The sequence below is a fragment of the Pipistrellus hanaki genome (assembly GCF_964339955.1).
Source record: "Pipistrellus hanaki genome assembly, chromosome: 2".
Taxonomy (NCBI): domain Eukaryota; kingdom Metazoa; phylum Chordata; class Mammalia; order Chiroptera; family Vespertilionidae; genus Pipistrellus; species Pipistrellus hanaki.
Genome location: NC_140504.1, coordinates 107,725,902 through 107,746,236, shown reverse-complemented (window position 1 = coordinate 107,746,236; position 20,335 = coordinate 107,725,902). Strand labels below are relative to the sequence as shown.

At 47.3% G+C, this 20,335-nt stretch overlaps 1 protein-coding gene across 6 annotated transcripts in view; it reads left to right on the top strand.

Moving 5' to 3' along the window:
* EDAR (ectodysplasin A receptor) overlaps positions 1–20,335 on the top strand; it is an 88,189-nt gene that overhangs the window by 49,178 nt on the left and 18,676 nt on the right. For 5 of the 6 annotated variants that reach the window (XM_084872483.1, XM_084872482.1, XM_084872481.1 and 2 more), the window contains exons 3-6: positions 4,036–4,104; positions 4,880–5,002; positions 5,240–5,421; positions 13,973–14,058. In XM_084872483.1, the coding sequence (XP_084728609.1) occupies positions 4,036–4,104; positions 4,880–5,002; positions 5,240–5,421; positions 13,973–14,058 (460 nt within the window). The remainder of the gene's footprint in view (positions 1–4,035; positions 4,105–4,879; positions 5,003–5,239; positions 5,422–13,972; positions 14,059–20,335) is intronic. The other variant, XM_084872480.1, reaches the window with a different exon arrangement.

The window sequence follows — 20,335 nt, the reverse complement described above, 5'->3', positions numbered from 1 at the left end:
TCTAACTCTCTATCCCTCTCTCTTCCTCTCTGTAAAAAATCAATAAAATATATTTTTTTTTTAAAAGAAAGAAAAAAGAAACTTCACTGTAACAAAATTTCATTTTTCCTGGGCAATCTTTGTGCTATTGTTGTTATGTGTTTTACTTTCACAGATGTTATAAAACTGACATTACATTATTATTTGTTTAAATAGTTAATTATCTTTAAATATATTTAAATAATAAGAAACTTCTATTATATTTTTCCTATGCATTTACTGTCTTTGGTGTTTTCCATTTCTTGGCATAGATCATTATTCGTATCTGGTAAAATTTTATTTCTGCTTGCAGGACTTTTTTTAAAAAACATTTTTTACACTACAAATCTGCTGGTCATAAAAAAAAATCAATTTTTTATATATGAAAAATATATTTTAACTATTTTAAACTATTTTTAAAATATTTTCACTCATTCTAGAATTATAAATTGAGAGGATTTTCCCCCCTTGTAAGTACTTTAATGATGTTGCTCTACTATCTTCTCCCTTACACTGTTTCTGATGAGAAATCTTTTGTAATTCTTATGTTTATTCCTGTGCATAGCGTGTCTCTTTTCTTCTGACTACTTAAAAGAGTTTTCCTTTCATCATTGGTGTGGAGCAATGTGATTTTTATGTGTCTTGATGTAGCTTTCTTTATGTCCTTGTGCTTGCTATTCACTGAGCTTCTTAGGTCTGTGGGTTTATATTTTTTACTATATTTTGCTAAATTTTGAAATTTTTGAATCACTCTTTCTTCAGATGATTAAATATATACACATTTGGGTCTCTAGAGTGGGCTTGGAAGGAAGAGGAGTGAACCAAACCGTAGGGTCAGGACCTCAGCAAGCAATTGAGTGCAGGTTCAGCCAGCTGGGCCATCCCTGCAGTGGCCAATTCATTACCAGCTGCTTGAGACTGGTTCGTTCCTGGGCTAGAGGGTTTCATGCATCTGTTCCATGCTGCCCAGCATTGCAGTGCCCATTGGAGCTGTTCGTAGCTTATGGGGAAGGCACGGCCTGAGGAGTCAGAGCCTTGATCCCACGCAATAACCAAATCAGGGCATTGGGAATTCGGCCAGTTCTCTGCAACCTGAGTCACCCAACTGTTGCATCCTTGGAGCAGTCATAGTGCCTTCTTCCATCACAGTCCCCTAAGCTCGCAGCGATAGAGGTGTGCTGTCATAGGTTTGGGTGAACAGAACATAGAAGACCCGTGGGTGATAGCAGGTGCCAGGTGTTGGCTGGGGAGGTGGTCGTGTGGGTTTGCGTGAAGTGCTCACAGTCACAACTTTGGAAGCCTCTTAATTTCTCAGAGAGCTCGATGGTGAGAAAATGCAGGTCTCGTCCTGCGTTGTGGTTTCTGTGGGAAACCTCGCCATTGGGGGTGTCAGAGGGGTTGGCTGGAGTGCCTGTGGCAGAGAGACATCCTTCTCCCGTAACCTATTTGCAGGAGGACTGGTCTCCAGATGCCCAGGAACTGCTCAGCAGATCCCGGCTGTTCCACAGAGTTCTCTGAGCAGCCGTCCATCTTCCGCAGGAAGAAAGGTGTGTGCTTATGCACAGTCACTGCCTGGTCCCAGGCCGGCGGGGGCACCCAGCACCGGACATGTTCTCCCACTGGATTTGCAGGGATCGGAAAATGGTTGTCCAGAATTCCCTTGTTTGACAAAGAAAGTTAAGTTCCCAGTGAGGCCTCTGGTTAGAAAGGGAGGGAACTGGGGAAAGGAGGAGTCGAGCTGCCTCTTCTCCACGTGCGGGAAGGCCCAGAGCCCTAGGCACAATCTCCAGCCCCCTCACCTGCCTCGAGGAGGCTGCTTCTAAAGAGAACGTGAAGGCCGGGCTCTGCTCCTGTGTCCCGGTGGGTCTGAAAAGCAGGAGGCAGAGCCGTGCTCTCACCTGGGCCTTGGGGCAGTGGCTCCTGGTTCTCGGCAGAGACCTGGGGTCTGACCTCTCCTCAGTGGTTGGAACCACATGTAGGAGCCACCAGTGCATACAAGCCCCTGGGAGGCAGATACAGTGAGGAAACCATTGGACCTCATTGCCCAGGCAACAATGCCAGCATCCTGGCCTGCCCCCAGTTGCTCAGCGCCTGCTCATAAGCATGCTGCCCACAGGCCTGCCATCTTTGTTTGGTTAATTTGCATATGCACTCCTGATTGTCTGTGGGTGTCATGGTGGCATGGTTAATTTACATATTTGTCTATTATTAGTATAAGATGGCTGAGTAATATTCCACTGTGTACATGTTCCACAGCTTCTTTATCAACTTGCCTATTGATGGGCACTTGGGCTGCTTCCAGATCTTGACTACCTACACTAATAAAAGAGAAATATGCAAATTGACCATACCTCCATGGTGCCCACCAGCCAATCAGGAGCAAATGTGCAAATTAACCCAACAAAGATGATGGGTTAATTTGCATACACAGATGCAGAGCACAGACTGAAGAGGCTTGGCTTCTCCACTGCGGCCAGAGCAGAGAACCCAAACCTCGCTGCAGCTCGAGCAGAGAAGCCTAACCTCGAAGCTTGGCTTCTCTGCTGCTGTAGGAGCAAAGGCCTGGGTCCCGGGTGCCAGAGGAAAACTGATGGCCAGCAGCCAGGGAAAGGAAGGCCTATTGCACAAATCTTCGTGCAATGGGCCTCTAGTTGTAAATAACGCTGCAGTAAACATGGGGATGTATATATTCTTTCAAATTAATGTTTTGGGTTTCTTAGATTATATTCCCAGAAGTAGAATTGCTGGGTCAAAAGGCAGTTCCAATTTTAATTTTTTTATGAACCTCCCTCCACACTGTTTTCCACAGTGGTGGCACCATTCTGCATCCCACCAGCAATACATGAGGGCTCCCTTCCTCCACATCCTCTGCCTCTCCGGATTCTGCTGCTGTAGAACTAATAACCCAAATGGAATGCAAACCAGTTTGACATGCCCTCCTCCTTTCTCAAACTTAACTTCCTATTTCCAATAAATAATCTTCTGGCTGCTTTCCTCCCTAATGCCTTTAGGATATTGAATTATAAAGACAGAGTTCAAGTGTTTTCTCCTTTAAAAAAATGGATTTCCCATTTATCATTTTCTGCTTTGTGTTCCTGTATAGTCATTTTGGGGTGGTATTTGGGGATTATGGGTTTCCATGACCAAATGGCTCACTGAGAACTAGGGGATTCATAGGATGACACATGGTCTGAGGCGGAGGGTGATTCTAAAGGTTCCTCACATAACTCAGCTGTTTTGTCACTAATTCATCCCCTCTGTCAAAGCAAAAAACAGTGACCCAGCATGTGGCAACTGGGGCATGTAGGTGCTCACATGAGCACAGTGTCTCCCTTTGTATAGTGGGCTCCTGGGTACAAGAGCTTTGAGTGGGAAACACAGGTCTCCCATTCTGAAAGTGAAAAATAACACCTTCAAAGCAGTGCATCAGTTTAGTACTTGGGAGAAGCATCTGAGAACAAAGCTGGCTTCCTCTGTTCATTACTGGGTGACCTTAGGCAAGTCACTAGCCTCCTGAGCTTCCATTGTCCCAACTGTGGAGTTAAGTGGTTGGACTGATAATTCTCTGTTTGACAGATGACCCATTCTTCACAGAGACAGGGACGAACCTTACGAGGGGCTGGGAGAGCAGGAAGTCAGGTGGGGAGGGCTGTCTGACCCTTGGCACTGTCTCAGGGTCTCCCCTGCAGCCAGGGGATCAGCAGCAGCCTGGAGTATGCTCACCAGGATCTTCTGACTCTCCAGCAGGTGAAAGCTGGTCAGTGCCGCTTCAGCTGTGGCCTGCAGTGTGCTCTTGGCCCACCTTTCTGGAGCTCTTTCCCGGAATGGGGTGGTGCTGGGAGGACAGTGGTGGAGTCAGTCCCAGGGCCTGACAGCTTAAATCTGCTTTATCTTTGGGGCCTATCCGTTCCTCATTCTGGTTTTGGGAGGTCCCTCTGAGCCAGTGGGATACAATGAAGGCAACTGGAGCAGCCTCAGGCCTTGCAAGCACTGATGCTGATGAGATATATCTTTCAGGTGAACCTGTGGGAGAGGATGGCCCACGTGGGAGACTACAGACAGATGCCCTGGCTCCCTGTCCTGGTGGTAAGTGGGTCAGGACACCTGCCTGCACTGCACAGCCTTGGCAGAGATCCCATTGGGGCCCCTTCCAAGCTTCACTTCCCAAGCTTCACTTCCTTCACCAGCCACACTTCCTTGGCCAGGTTCCTTGGCCTCTTAAGCCTCGTTTACATGGCTGTAAAATGAGAACAACAATGGCATCTTCTTCACTGAGTTCTTCTGAGGATGCAAAAATGTAACTCCTGCAACACACTGAACAGTGCCCAGGGTTTAAACTAGACTTTCCTGGTTGGTGGCTCCCTTTATAGGATTTCATGGATATAAATGACCTTAAATGCTCATTTACATTGTGATATACACGTGCCTATGTGACAAGCCACATCTGTGGGTCATACAATTAGGAAAGATCCAAGCCTTTACCAGGAGCCCTCCAGGGAGGAAAAGAGGCACCAGGTGACTGAGAGACCTGCTATGCTAGAGGCGTGGGCCAGAAACTGCCTCATTCTTGACTTTGGAAGGAATGGAAGAAAGATTTCAGGGGGAAGAGAGTTTGGATCAGGCCTCCAATGTGGGGTGGGTGTGGGACAGGGGGAGGCAGAGTGAGGCCAGGCTGTGGAAGCAGGGTGGCCTGCCCAGTTATCAGCTAAGTTCCTGGAAATGGGCACTGGATGAGCACTAATGGACTGAGCGGGCCCTTTCTCACCCGGCCTTGGACTGTCTAGGCACGAACCCTGAGTAACTGAGTAACTGTGTGTCTTCAAGGAGGCATGAAAACCAAATGACCCGTTTCTTGTGGCAGGTGTCTCTGATGTGCTCAGCCAGAGCAGAATACAACAACTGCGGCGAGAATGAGTACTACAACCAGACCACGGGGTTGTGCCATGAGTGTCCCCAGTGTGGGCCGGGGGAGGAGCCATACATGGTAAGGCCCCCTGCCTGGCTGCCAGACCACAGCCCCGGGGCCTTCATGGGGTATTGTCACCATACTTTGTGTTGCTCTGCATGTGGTCCCTAATACATCAATGCCCCGTGCACCTGGTGCACCCTAGTGCCTGATGGGCCTTGTGTGCCCATCACGTGGTGTGCCCAAAGACTGCAGGTTTGGTCCTGGCAGGTGTGACCCTGTACTCACCTATGTCCTCTCCTCTTCCTTGGCCAGTCCTGTGGCTATGGCACCAAAGATGAGGATTATGGCTGCATTCCCTGCCCAGCAGAGAAGTTTTCCAAAGGAGGTTACCAGATATGCAGGCGCCACAAAGACTGCGAGGGCTTCTTCCGGGCCACCGTGCTGATGCCGGGGGACATGGAGAATGACGCCGAGTGCGGGCCTTGTCTCCCTGGGTAAGCATATGGGCGCTCCAAACGGCACCCCAGCACACGCTCTCAGAGGCCCCTGTGTGTCTCTGGGAGGTCCTCTGAGAACATGAGCACCTCAGGCTGCAGTGCAGCATCACTCCTGCGGGCTGCCCCATTCTACAAGGGCGGCATGCAGAGAGGAGGGCACTTATCTGGAATAAGGACATGAGGCACCTAGGATGGTGAGTCCTGCCACCTTTCCTGAGCAGGCAGCTGGCCCGGGCCTAGTTTCTGTGTTCTTAAAGCCAACATCAGTCAGATCTTCCGACTACTCAAATCAAACAAATTTGCTGACTACTTACAATGAGATAATACATGTGGGATGCTTTGGGGAAAAAACACTAAGATTCCATACAAGAGTATTACTTTTAATATTCTGAGGACAACTGAGGATAAAAGCCACTGAGAGGAATATTTGAGTGTAATGTGCATATAATTCCACCACAATTCTGTTATGTATCAAAAGTCTTCCCCAGAAAAAGCAAAGTGCAAATGCAGTTATCCTGAAAGAAGAATTAAAATCTTCCTTCACGAGGGCAGAACACATAAGCAAGTTCTCCTTGAGATGAGGGCAGGGCAGCCTAGAGGCCCAGTAAACACAAGCCTCTGCAGTTGCTACTGCTCCCTCTGGTGGCCACACAGCATAATGCTTGCATGGGCTGCCTGGAAACTAAGAGTGGTGAGGCTGAAGGGTGATGGAGCTGGCGAGGGTGCAGGCCATGGTGTTGGTCATGGAGGCAGCACCATTCTGAATACTACACTGTATTTCACAAACTGCTTGTTTGCCCATCATCTTACTGTGTTGAATTGAGAGGAGGAAGAAAATACGAATACATTCAAATGAGAACACCGGCCATTAGTCTAAGAAAAAGAAAGTACAAAAAAGGCAGAAAGTCACACCAATTTAGGAATAGAATGAAAGTGAATAACTTTTTTTGTGTGTGTGAATAACTTTTAAATGAGGAGATATTTTAAACTTGAAGAAATTTACCCTAATTCAGATTTATTACAGAGAAGCATCAATTTCCATGGCTTCCACCACCATCTCTCTGCTGGTGATTTGCCACCCCCCACCTCCAATCTCCCTAGTTTTCTGTCATGAGTTCATACCTACATCCTGAGTTACATAACTGCCTATCCAAACCCCACAGGGACAACCACGTCAATGTCCCTGACACAGAGGTTGATTCAAACATATTTTTCAAATGAATAAAGAAATCATGAGAACCTTATTCCAGAACCTTTACAGGAAAACACACACACACACACACACACACACACACAAAAAAAAAAAAAAAAAAAAAAAAAAAAAGGTAGCTATACCCAAATAATCTATTCTCTTAAAAAAATATCTATAATAATAAAAGGGTAATATGCTAATTAGACCAGACGTCCTTCCAGACAACCTTTCAGATGAAACCACGGCAGTGTGAGCCGAGGCAGAAGTGGCCACCTCAATGGCAGGGGGCCAAGCCCCTTGCATGAATTTCATGCATTGGGCCTCTAGTCCTATAAAATAAAAGCTTAATATGCTAAGTGTCCTGTTGTCCAGTTGTCCATTCAACCAATCAAAGCGTAATATGCTAATGGTAAGCTAAAGCAGCTCAACTGCTTGCTATGATGTGCACTGACCCTCAGAGGGAAGATACTCCAGCTGGTAGGTTCGCTTTTTGCTAGGGTCTAGCAGATGGGCACTGGATTAGATGGGCTAGACAAACCCTGAAGCCCTCCCGCATACCCCCATGTCCTGATCGTGCACCAGTGGGGTCCCTTAGCCTGGCCTGCACCCTCTCACAAACCAGTTTTGGCCCAATCCCACAGGCCAGGTTGAGGGACCCCACTGATGCATAAATTCGTGCACAGGGCTTCTATTGATGAAATAAAAGTCCTTTCACTGGGTTTTCTTTAGTTCAGTTGCTGTGATCATTGTGTTGTGGGGGATCCACCAGAGGGAAGTGTTAGAAGAAGTAGTCGAGCCCTAGCTGGTTTGGCTCAGTGGATAGAGTGTCGGCCTGAGAATTGAAAGGTCCGAGGTTCAATTCTGGTCAAGGACACATGCCCAGGTTGCAGGTTCAATCCTCACTAGGGGGGTGTGAAGGAGGCAGCTAATCAATGATTCTCTCTCATCATTGATGTTTCTATCTCTCTCTATCCCTCTCCTTCCTGTCTGAAATCAATAAAAATAGCCGAAACCGGTTTGGCTCAATGGATAGAGCGTCAGCCTGCGGACTGAAAGGTCCCAGGTTCGATTCCAGTCAAGGGCATATACCTTGGTTGCGGGCACATCCCCAGTGGGGGGTGTGCAAGAGGCAGCTGATCGATGTTTCTCTCTCATCGATGTTTCTAACTCTCTATCCCTCTCTCTTCCTCTCTGTAAAAAAAAAAAATCAATAAAATATATATTTTTTTTAAAAAAAAATCAATAAAAAAATTTTTAAAAAAAGGAGATAAAGAAGCAGCCGATCTATCCTACCCGGTGGGTCACACGTCTGTGGAGGGCTTGAAGGAGAGAGATCAGAAGGACCTTGACTTTAGGTGGCTAGAATCAGTCTCTGGTAACTTATAGTTCCCAGGACTCTTCTCTCCATTGCTTTTAATTGCTGTGGGTACCTAATTCATTAAAGAAATGCAGAGTTTCATGGATTATCTGTAGACGTGCCAAGGAAAAGCATGCTCCCCTTGCCATGCTTAGCCTTGGAAAGAAAATAACCCTTTTTGCAAAACCTCAACTTATTTTGAGAGCCTGTTAGTGTGAGAATCTGACCTGGCATTCATAATGTAGCATTTATTTTAGTAAACCTTTAAATTAAGCCCACCGGGTAGGTACTAGTGAGACAAAGAGGGAAGACGTGGTGCCTCTCTTTCCAGTGGAGGAGAGAAGAAAACCTGTGGTCACAGTGGAGGCACACGGTGCTCAGGAAGTCCAGGAAGGGCCGTTTCTGTGATTGGGGTCAGTGGGGTCTTAGAAGACTTCTCAGGGTGATGCTAGGATGGGTGGAGCAGAGTTGAGAAGTGCAGGTGCTCAGCCAAAGCCCAGAGGGTGAGCAGTCCAACAGGACATAGAGCTGCGTCCCTGAGCCAAGTGGAAGGCACACAGGTGGGTGTGGAGAAACTAGACTCTGGAAAATGATGCTGAGGGCTCTCGTCTTTAGCTCGACACTGATGCAGACATATAAGCTGGTGTAGGGCATAATCAACCCTAGGATGACCCCCTTAGCAGCAGTGAAGATAAAAACTGTTGAGCAAGAAGAGATGGAAGCCTGGGGAACAGGGATGAGGTGGGAAGTTGTGAGGATCAGGGCAAGGCGAACTGGAAGTTGGAAGGAAAGGGAAAATTCAAGAGCTTGTTGGAAGACAGCAGAGACAGGAGTTGCAGACCATGCGCATGTGGGATTTGGAGAAGGAGATTTTTAAGCGGATTCTCAGGTGTCTCTCTCAGGCAGCTGTGTGGACAGGGAGGCCATTTGCTAAGATGTGGACTACAGGAGGAAGAATAATTTTGATGGGGAGTTGGAGGAAAGATGGAGGAGGTATGTGTGGAATTTAGGTTGTTGTTACATGCAAAACAATGTATCTAACACATAGATAAATAAATAGCTCAGGCCACATCTGGAATCACCTACCCATTAGTGGTATGGGTAGTGGTCCAGATAGGAAGAGGAATGGATACAAGATGGAGCCTGGCCCAGAGCTTTGCTGTCTGACCCTCTGTGGTTCAGTCCCATAGTGTCTGTGAGACTCAGCCAGACTTTATTCCGATGCTCTAAAAGGGGTCGTGAGTATGCACACTGAGCAGCTGTTTCATTCTTATTATACTTGGACCCACAGAGACTTTCCTGTAGAGGGGACAAGCCCTGGGATCAGTGCAGTAAATGACCTTCCCATGGGCAGGTGCTGGCTCCGTCACAAGAAAGGCTGCTCGGTGGCAATGAAGACAATTGGTTTGGTACCAATACATTTACCAGAAAGCAGTTTGACAGGGAATGGTTGTGAGCTCCCTGCCTTTGGAAGGCTTCAAATGCCTGACAGCCCTCTGTGGAATTAGCAGGGAGGCCAGCATCTGTTTACAAGGATCTTCCCAGCCTGAAATCTTAAGTGACTCCTTCCCTGCTCCATGTAGAACAGTGACCTGCTTCCTCCACACTTTGTCTCCAGCACCAGAACAAGGTGAGGGGAGCACTGGCTGAGTGCGAAGGATATTGTGCAACAGACACGCCTCAGTGCACCTCTCATTACCCCACGGAAGTGAAAATATAGTCAGTTTCCATTTTGGCTGTGCTGTGATATGACCTCAAATAAATCACTCCCTACCCCAAGGCCACGGAAATAGAGGGCCTTTACTTTACCTCGAGGCCTAACCTCCTCATCCTGGCTCTAATAAGCACAATGCTCTAACAGGGTGGGACCCCAAAGGCCTCCCTCCTATTACAGGTTTTGAGTCAAAATGAAGCTCTCAGGCTGTGTCACAAAGGAAGATTATAGGGAGTTTTGGCAAGTTGGAGCCATCAGCTCCATGAAAGGCTGTTTTCATTTCCAAGTCCCCGTGGTCCCCAGGCTGCGGATGCAGACTGCCTCCTATTTGTCTTCCTGACACCACAGGTTGCCTTGGCCTGTTCCCACTTTGTGGTTTGGCAAGCACCACCTTCTCATTCTTTGCCATCTCTGCTGTATATCAGTATGTGGCCAAGACACTGGCTGAACAATGAGCAGTACATGGGGCTTTCCTGTTGAGAAAGACTTGTGTGGGAGGACCAGGGAGTAAAACCCGAGAAGAGGAAGAGAGAAGAGGTGAAATTCCATAACCTCCCCCAAGGCATCAAGTTACCCATTGGAGACACTCCTGCTGGCTAGCTTCCACACCACGTCCATTCCCTGCAAATAAGGCATTCTAGGATGTTTGGGAAACAGGGACAAAGGGCAGGTGGTTGCTTCTACATACCAACATTGTAGAGGGCAAAGGGAGCTTCAAAGAGCTCAGTGGCATCCATTGCAAGCTCAGGAGCTCTAAGAAAAGGGAACCTTTGGAGAAAATCTACACACACAGGAGATTCTAGAGGCGCATTTAAACTGAGTCTTAATGTTTTTACACTTTTAATGATTAAGTTACCCACCTTAATCGACCCTTAAAGAAAAACAGAAAGAAAGAAAAAAGATCAGGGAAAAGTCTAAATAGAGATCAAAGAGTGGGAAATTAGACCTTCACAGAAAGACAAAGGGGCCTGATACTCTAACCAGGCACAGCTCCCTAAATGAACACCCAGCTTCAAGTTCATAGAAGCCAAACAATTAGTCTCCACTCCTCCCTGGCTGGGAATGGGAGGTGTGGGGGTAAACTAAACACAAGGAGTTGAGGTTGTCTTAAAGAGAAAAAACCAACATTTAAAAATCTTCTGAGCAATATATTCTAGGAAATGTGTGACATATTTAACACTCATGATTTTATAACAGCCTCCGGGAGCCAACATTTTTTTAATATATATCTTTTATTGATTTTAGACAGAGAGGAATTGAGAGGGATTGAGAGTTAGAAACGTCGATGAGAGAGAAACATCGATCAGCTGCCTCTTGCACACCCCCTACTGGGGATGTGCCCGCAACCAAGGTACATGCCCTTGACCGGAATCGAACCCGGGTCCTTTCAGTCTGCAGACCGACGCTCTATCCACTGAGCCAAACTGGTCTCGGCATGGGAGCCAACTTTTTTTTAAAAAAAATTATAGCCCTTCCATATTGTTTCTTCAGTTAAGCTGCTGAACACATCACACCTCTTGGTGCAGACACGCAGCCAGGACAGGAGGTGTAGTGGCAGCCATCGGGGCCTCTGGGAGTCACAGAGAGGACCACTCAGGATGAGAGCCGTCGGCCTGCCCAAGGAGGTGCCTGTATGCCCAGCAAAGGCAGCTGACTGATCCCATTTGGAGTTGTCCCTGGTGTGCACAGAGCATGGTGTTCCCTAGGACTCACTGGGTGTCCAGTTCTAAGACAAGTGTCCTTCACTCACCCAGGTGGCTGTGGAATTTCATCCAAAATGGAGCTCAGCACCAGGCTATTAACCAGGATGGGCTTAGCTGTGGTTCTGCTTTTGAAAATGAGGAAAGGTGTACAAAATGCCATTGGACTTCTGTCAGTCTTAGCACTGTGAAATTCTATAGAGAAAAACTTGGTCTCATTCACTTCTCTTCAAATCAATTCTTGCCTAACACCTTCCCTCCTCATCACCTAGTGCAAGGTACTAGGAATGCAGGCATGAACAAGGCTGGCCCTGAGGGACTCCCAGGCCAGGAAGAGAGGCATTCACAATCTGGGGGAGAAGAATGCACTAGAGATGGAGGTGAAAGCAGGAGCAACTAATAGTAGATTGGTTCGCTGCCACCAATCTAATGCCAACAGTAGACCCCAATCTAGGGTGTGGTAAAAGGAGAAACTTTATTCAGATAAACAGTTTGCAAAGCCCAGAGAAGCAGTCCCTAGTGAAAACCAAATTTGTGCTCCACTGAGATAAAGAGAAGGCCAGTCTTCATAAAGTCCCCATCATTGTCCCTGATTGGTCCATTTTTATGCAAATGAGGAATCCAAATTTGCACAACCTGGTCCAAATAGCACTGTGCTAATTGGTCAGCTTCATGTATTCTGATTGGTTGTTATGGAGCAGCTCTGATTGGTTAGTAAAGATGCAAATAAGGTTATAGCTCTGTAATTTTAAATGGACAGGGCAGGTCTCAGCCCCCTGGTTGAAATGCAATACCAGAAACTCCTTCATCAGGATGGACTCCACAGGCAGGAGCACCAGGAGGAGGCTGAGGTTCAGTCTGCAGTTTTTCCCTGAAAGCAGCCTATGTGAGAGGCCTTTGTCAGCAATGGCTGCCAGATTCTTGTTATGAATTTGGACCCAGTTAACCATGAGGAGGCCTTCTTGGCAGATAGATTTCTTCTCAGGTCACAGAGGCAACTTTGGGTCTGTATGTCAAAAAGCTGCAGGAGGCCTGACCTGGCCAACCTGAAGCCCAGAGGCCATAGCCCTGATTAGGCCACGCCCCTCCTGGTGCAGACACACCCCTCCTGGAGCCCGTGCACTGGAGGCCCCAATGGCTTCCTGCTTCCCCAGCACAGATGGCTTCTGAGGGGACAAGGTGTGCATTTGAGAGAGGCTTTTTCCAGAGGTTTAATTGTGAGCCTGGCTGTGCTGGCTTCTCTGAGGGATGTTTTGAAATTGGTTAATTGATGTTTTTAGATACACAGGAATCTGGGGATAAAATGCTCTGAGGAAGGGCAGGTTATTATGATCATAATGTTACTGATAATGGTTCAGCTCCTAGCCACTAGAGTCCGAAAACTACCTCCCCCAAACTTCCCCCCACCCCCAAGTCCTGCTCCATGCTACCACTTACCGCTGCCATCAGCGCCCCGCGGGGCCTAGGTGTGCATGGCTAATGAAAGAGATTTTAAAACAACCATGGAAGTATTCAACAGCGGAGAGGTATTTTTCATTTTTTGAAATTGTAGTAAGGGAGAACATGGGCGTCAGTTCACTTTATTAATTGATTTCTCACAATGCAATAGCTGGCTCCATAATCATCTGTGAATGTATATATATGGAAAACAAGCATACATCAAGAGAAGTGCCAAAGCCTGCCTGTAGATGGAAAGGAGGCTGAGTTGCGAGGCTAGAAGGGGAGACCAGAAGGTGGAGGCCCCAGGAGGTGTGGCCTGCAGTGAACAGCAGCCCCTGGTGGCAGGCTCTGGGCAGGGTGTTCTTAGAGCCAGCATGGTCATGGGGCTGGAGTATTGACATTAGGAAGCTCGAAAGAAATCACTGTGAAGGCTTTGTCTTTTTCTTTAAATGTCACAACCCCAGCATGAATTTATATGTGTGTCTTCGGACAAGTGCTTCCTGAGGAGGAAGCAAATAAATTTCAGTTATGGCCTGGCTGTACTTCAGGCTGTCTCTAAAGCCCTCTGTGGTCACATCCCTGGACATTGCTACAGTCATGTTGCCGGCCAGTGCCGCTCACTGGTGGTCAGCAAGTATTGCCCGAGAGGTCCCAGTGTCACAGGCAGAGACACATCTACGGGCATTCAGTAAAGGAGTACTCCTTCTCCAAAGGTGCCTGAATCTCTGGTTGGCAAGACACCCAAAGCGCTAACCAGAGCATACACGTGCTGGCAGTGCACACACGTGGTGGCGGGCATGCACACATTGGGCACACAGATGTTTAGGTGGAGGATGTTGATGAAGATGGTGATGATTTCACCAATGATTCATCAGTGAAAGGAACCAAAAGGGGGGGGGGGGGATTTTTATAAGACCCAAACTGGCCTAATATTGGGGGGAAATTCGTTTTAAGACAAGTTGAAAACCTCCAAGGAAACTCAGTGATCAAAATGGGCTGCTGCCTCAGCAGGGCTCCTGCTCCCCGGGCATCTGCCTCAGGCCTGATTGGGATCATGCTCGGTCGTGGGTATGCCAAGTGGTCAGCATTTGCTTGTGGTAGAGCCCATCTCACTGTCTACTTTGTCTTGTTTGCCCTCCCTGCAGTTACTACATATTGGAAAACAGACCCAGGAACATCTACGGCATGGTCTGCTATTCCTGCCTCCTGGCGCCCCCCAACACCAAGGAATGTGAGTGTGCTTTGTCCTACATAAGAACGGTACTGGTTCAGTATTGATGTTTTGTATTACATGGTGTGTTAGACAGAGGCCAGTCCTGGCACCTAAACAAGTTAAGTACAGTAAAGGCATAAACAAAAATGTCCCCGTAGTCTAACCCAGTGGTCGGCAAACTCATTAGTCAACAGAGCCAAATATCAACAGTACGATTGAAATTTCTTTTGAGAGTCAAATTTTTTAAACGTAAACTTCTTCTAACGCCAGTTCTTCAAAATAGACTCGCCCAGGCCATGGTATTTTGTGAAAGAGCCACACACAAGGGGCCAAAGAGCTGCATGTGACTCTCGAGCCCCAGTTTGCCAACCACGGGTCTAACCAATCGGAAAGCAAGTCCATGAAAAAGGTTTGCTGTACCATGAGTCAGAGGCTCAGATTAGTAACCTTGGACAAGTGACCTTGAATAAATCTCATAACCTCTGTGAGCCTCAGATTTTTCATCTGTAATTTGAGGGTGCTAAAATCTGAATTATCCATGTTATGCAATTCTTAGATAAAACAATGAATCCAAGGTATTTTGCAAAGTACTACAAAACTCTAGACAATTGTTAGTTCTCATACATAACCTCTGCTTTCCCATCTGAGAAATGGGGAGATGCAGCCAGATGGGCCATGTGGGGTGACATGGCTCTCAAGTGTGGATGTGAAAGTTACTCTCTCCACTTCGAGGTCTCCACTTCTCCTGCATAGGGCTCATGCTCAGGAATCAGAAGATGGGGCTAGAGGGTTAGTAATGAGGCCCAAACTCACAGAACTGCCATCAGCAGCTCTAGCCTGCCCAGGAATTAGGTAAAACCAATCAGGACTCCAATTTGCTAGCTGGCTGCCCAGGCCACACCAGACTCTGCCCTTCCTGAGCCTTGGTCAGTGGTTGAGAACGCCTTTGCCTCCACCTGAGAAGCCTGCTTTGGTTTTGTTTGGCTGTGATTTACCTAGGCGCATATCAGGCAAGCTAATGCCCTTGTCAGTGGATTACACACCCCATAGCAAAAGAGAACCTGGCACGAACCCCAGGGAAGCGTGTGACAGATGCACACGTGTGAGGGCTGGTGGAGGCCCGGGGTGCCGGCTGTGTAGGAGTGAGCCTTGGGCTGTGCAGCCTGAATCTGCCTGGGGCTCTCCGCCATCCCAGGTGCTGAGATTCTCCCAGGAGCCCCGGGCTGCAGTCACCCAGTCCCACTTTAGCATGCTTGGGGGGGGGGGGGGGCCTGAGAATACATGCTCACCGTCCCCAGGGGCTGCCGGGACCCCACAGAGAGCCCTGAAGTGCGGTATGGACTCTGAAACTTCAGGGCCTGAGTTTAAATTCCTGTTTCCTCATTGCCAAAGATACCCACCTCCCCAGCTGTTGTGCAGCTAGACTGAGCTACAATGCTGGTTACTGTGTCATGGCCCATCCAAATACCCTCAGGAGGAGTGGCAAAGCACCACACAGTTATTGTTAAAATGGGGGCGGAGGGGGGAGATAAACCTAGTTTCCAGCTCCATCGAGTAGTAAGAGGGAAGCCAGAGGATTGCCACTGGTCACCATTGGCCCTGCCTTTGGGCCATCATCATCTTCAGGCAAACAGACATGCGTGGAGCTTCGAACAGAACCTGGGCCTCAGGGACTGGAAGTGCCAGGGAGCCATGAACTCCCTGGTTTCCGTCTTTCCTCCTGAAAAACAAGTGTAAGTGATGGCTCTTACATAAACCACATGGGTGTGGAAGGGATGCCCCCAAGTATTCAAGAGCTCTGAAACCTCTCCTGCTTGCAACTTGCCCATCAGGAAAGCTTCAAGCCTTTCTTCCAGAAGCTTCCACCACAGTGAACAAACACTATCTTCCTTCCGCAACCCTAGTCCCATCACTGTGTCCTGGAAATGAAAGAAGCAGCCCTCCAGTTATTTTTCAGCTACATCCAAGAGCAAGACCCACTGGGTGCAACCAAAGCTTTCGGTTTTGTTGTTTTCCTTGCACGGGCCTGAGGACTGCCTCGGAAAGGACCCATGCTGTGATGGCATGGAGTGGCTCAGTGCGAGAGGAAGAAAGGGATTGCATCATATTTGGGATTCGTTCAAGTTTCCACTCTTGGGACAGTTACCTAACTTTGTACTTCAGTTTCCCCACCTGTTACATGAGGATCGTCTTCTCAGAAGATTGTTGGGAGGAGGAGATGACGTGTCAGGTGTGTGTGAGCCCCCTTTTCAGTGTACACACGGCACTTACTGTGGGATAAAGCTTCAGTCTCATAGGTGAGCACCAACCAGCCCCTGCAGCTCCACCTCATACAGCTGACCTTCTCTGCATTGTCGGTTCGCCTGGGACACAGAGAGCAAGAACCCCTCCTGCATAGAGTGCTGGAGGAATCAGTAAGAGAGTGGTGGGTCTGGCACCCAGCAATTGTTCCCTGGTTGTCGTCACCATTTTTATGACCACTTGTCAGTGGCTGTGACCCCTGAGAACTGTGTTCCCCTCCAGATGCCATATGAAGCCTTGGCCTCCCCAAATGACAGTTTCTAGCTGTTTCCAAAGCAGTGTTTCTTGTTACCGGTCCAAAGTCCATGTGCCCACACTGCTAAAGGCCAGTGTTCAAAACAGCAGAGTTGAGTAAGGAAAGTTGTATTGATTGAGAAGGTGCCTAGTCAAGCAGATGGTTCTTCAAATCTGTCTTCCAAGAGCCCAGAATTCAGGTGTCTTTTATGTCAACAGAAGGGAGAATGGAAAGGACAAGAGATGATTGATCACCAAAGGCATCTGGCCACCAACAGGGATCCAAAGAAGAGTATGAAATCTCGAAATCTCTTTTTTTAATTTAATAAATCTTTATTGTTCAGATTATTACAATTGTTCTTCTTTTCCCCCTCATATCTACCCTCCACCAGGTTCCTACCCCACCCTCTGTCCTTACCCCCCACCACTGTCCTCATCCATAGGTGTATGCTTTTTGTTCAGTCTCTTTCAGCACCCCCCACACCCCTTTTCCCCCAAGAATTGTCAATCCACTCCATTTCTATGCCCCTGGTTCTATTATATTCACCAGTTAATACTGTTCATCAGATTTTTTATTCCCTTGGTTTTTAGAATCACTTGTTGATAGATATATATTTGTTGTTCATAATTGTTATCTTTACCTTTTTCTTCTTCTTCCTCTTCTTAAAGAATACCTTTTAGTATTTCATATAATTCTGGTTTGGCGGTGATGAACTCCTTTAGCTTTTTCTCATCTGTGAAGCTCTTTATCTGACCTTCAATTCTGAATGATAGCTTTGCTGGGTAGAGTAATCTTGGTTATAGGTTCTTGCTATTCATCACTTTGAATATTTCTTGCCATTCCCTTCTGGCCTGCATAGTTTCTGTTGAGAAATCAGCTGACAGTCATATGGGCACTCCCTTGTAGGTAACTAACTGTTTTCTTCTTGCTGCTTTTAATATTCTCTCTTTGTCTCTTGCTCTTGGCATTTTAATTATGATGTGTCTTGGTTTGGTCCTCTTTGGATTCCTTTTGTTTGAGGTTCTGTGTGCTTCATGGACTTGTAAGTCTATTTCTTTCACCAGGAGAGGGAAGTTTTCTGACATTATTTCTTCAAATAGATTTCAGTATCTTGCTCTCTCTCTTCTTCTGGGACACCCATAATTCTGATGTTGGTACGGTTGAAGTTGTCCCAGAGGCTTCTTACACTATCTTCAACTTTTTGGATTCTTTTTTCTTTTTGCTTTTCTGAAGGAGTGTTTTTTGCTTCTTGGTGTTCCAAATCTTTGACTTGATTCTTGTGATCCTCTCATCTGCTTTTAGGTCTCTGTAAAATATTTTTTTTTATTTCAGTCAGTGTATGCTTAATTTCTTGTTGATCTTTTTTCATATCCTCGAGGGTCTCATTAAATTTATTGGCCTTTTCTAGGAAATTCTTGAAAAACCTTATAACCATGGTTTTGAACTCTATATCCAGCTACTGCTACAAATATGCTCATTATTTTCTCCATTTCCTTCATTTGTGACCTGCCTTTTTGTCTTCGCATTTTGGCTGCTTCCCTGAATTGATAAAGTTGCTTTGTGTGCTAGGTGTCCTATAGGGCCCAGTAGCTTAGGCTCCCCAGTGACCTGAGGGTGGACACTCTTGGTGCGCCCCTTTGTGGACTGTGTTACAGTCTTGTAGTTAAGCCTTGATTGTTGTTGGTATCGCTGGGGGCAGATGACCTCCAGGCCATTTGACTGGAGGATTAGCAGTGTCTCTGCTGGGAGGGCTTCTGTGCTCAGCTTGGATGGAGCGGAGTCTCAAGGTGAAGCAGACAGCCTTGGTTTCACATCAGTCCCTCACTAAGAGGGCCCTGTGTCTCAGTGTCCTGTAGCAATGACTGCATGCACCTCTGAGAGAAGGCTGCTCTCAAGTTTAGCCTGCTGCCAAATGAGTCTGGTACTGAAAGTCTCACCCGGAGCTGGATTTCAGTGCAGTTGGGAGGTTTTGTTTTCCTCCCTAATGAGAAAGCTAGCCTCCCATTTGCTGCCTGCCCTCTCCTCATGCTGTGAGTAAGCCAGCCCCATATTCAGCCGCCCGCCCTTTCCATGCTCACAGATCTCCATACTTCCACAGCTCCTCTGATTCTCAGTGTCCTTTTCTCTTTCCTTCTAGTTGTAGAATTTCCACTCAGCCAGCTTTCCTGTGGTTCTAGATGATGTCCATTCTGTCTTCCAGTTGCAGTTTTAAAATTGTTGTGCGAGACATCAGTATAGGTGTTTGTCTTATGCCACCATCTTGGTTTCTCTCGAAATCTCTTTGTTCCAGATTACCATCCCTGTACACATTTCCTCATCTCCCTGGGGAGAGGCACCCCCTGGCAAAAGGTTGTTTCTCCAAAAAATGTAGCCCCAAGAAGAATTCCTCTAATAATGATCACATTTGTAGCAGTAGCTAGTAGCTTGAAGGCCATGGGAGAAATGCAGGCTGGACCAGAGGTAGAGTCCGAGAAAGTGAACATGTCAGTCTGTCACACCATCCCTGGGATTCATTTAAGAAACAGGTCCTGCCTCAGAGGTCTGGATGGGCTCCAAGACTGCTCTCCCAGCAAGCTCTTAGGCCCAACTTGAGCAGCTAAGTTCTAATGACTCTGCTCATTGTTCCAGCGCTGCCAGTAGGGGGCACTGAGCCAGTGAAACAGCCTCAGGCCCCTCAATGACAGCTGTAAAAATCAACAAACAAATTCCTAAAAACTCAAGATTTTTGCCATATGTAGAGAATGCCAGCCATCTCTACTAGTATACTCATCAGCACATTTATAAATGGTGTGGATTAACAAACCTCAAAGGTTCTTAGTAAACCCTGTCATCACATTGCTGACATTAAGCCATATGCTCACAATTTCAGACTCCTCCTGAGGAGGTAAGTGTACTCCCTGCAGAGCCCACCTGCCTGTACCAATGTCCACAGTCAGTGCTGCCTCACACACAGACTCCATTTTCTTTCGTTTGCATAGAGACCTTGTGTGGATATTTCTGTCTACTTTCTGGAATATAGTTTCCAACAACTTTCCCTTACCCCTATCATAAAATATCTTATCTTTGCTTATTCAAAGCTGGACTCCAAACATGATGGAGCATAAGATGAGTTAGTAGTTCACCACCTATCAGAAACAACACTGACAAACATTTTCATCAATGATCCATTCCAAAGAGGCCAAGTGACCTGGAAAGACACAACATGTGTTGGAGCAAAGGGAAACCTCCCAGGCACCTTGTTTTTATTAATGCTGAGCTAATCCTCGTTAGACCACAGCAAGACCCGGGCAGGGGAACATCCTGCACAGGTCCTGTGTTGATGGTGTGCTTGCCCGAGGGCACCCACCCCCAGAGGGGACCTCTAGTCCTGCTCACTCTCCCTGTTATCTTTGGATGTGCTCAGAACACACCAGCCCAGGCTGTTCAGTTAGTACCAGATTGAGTTCACTTTGGGGGAAAATGTCTAGAGAATCAAGGTGGAGACATCGACCAAGGGTGGGCCCAGCAGGGGCAGCAAGGTGCACATTATTGACTTGCAATAACTTGCGTCCATTGTCCGCCGATGTTTACATGTGACCGGCCCTGCTAGTCAGATGCAAAGGCATTCCATAAGTCAGCATGCTGCTAGTCTGCTCTCATTGTCCCTCTTTGGACCACAGGCTGGGCATATTGTGTCCCCAACTCCCACCTCTGTTATCCAGCCTCAGCCAGCAAGGTACAGGAGAGACAGGAGACAGCCATACACAGACAGACCCCAGA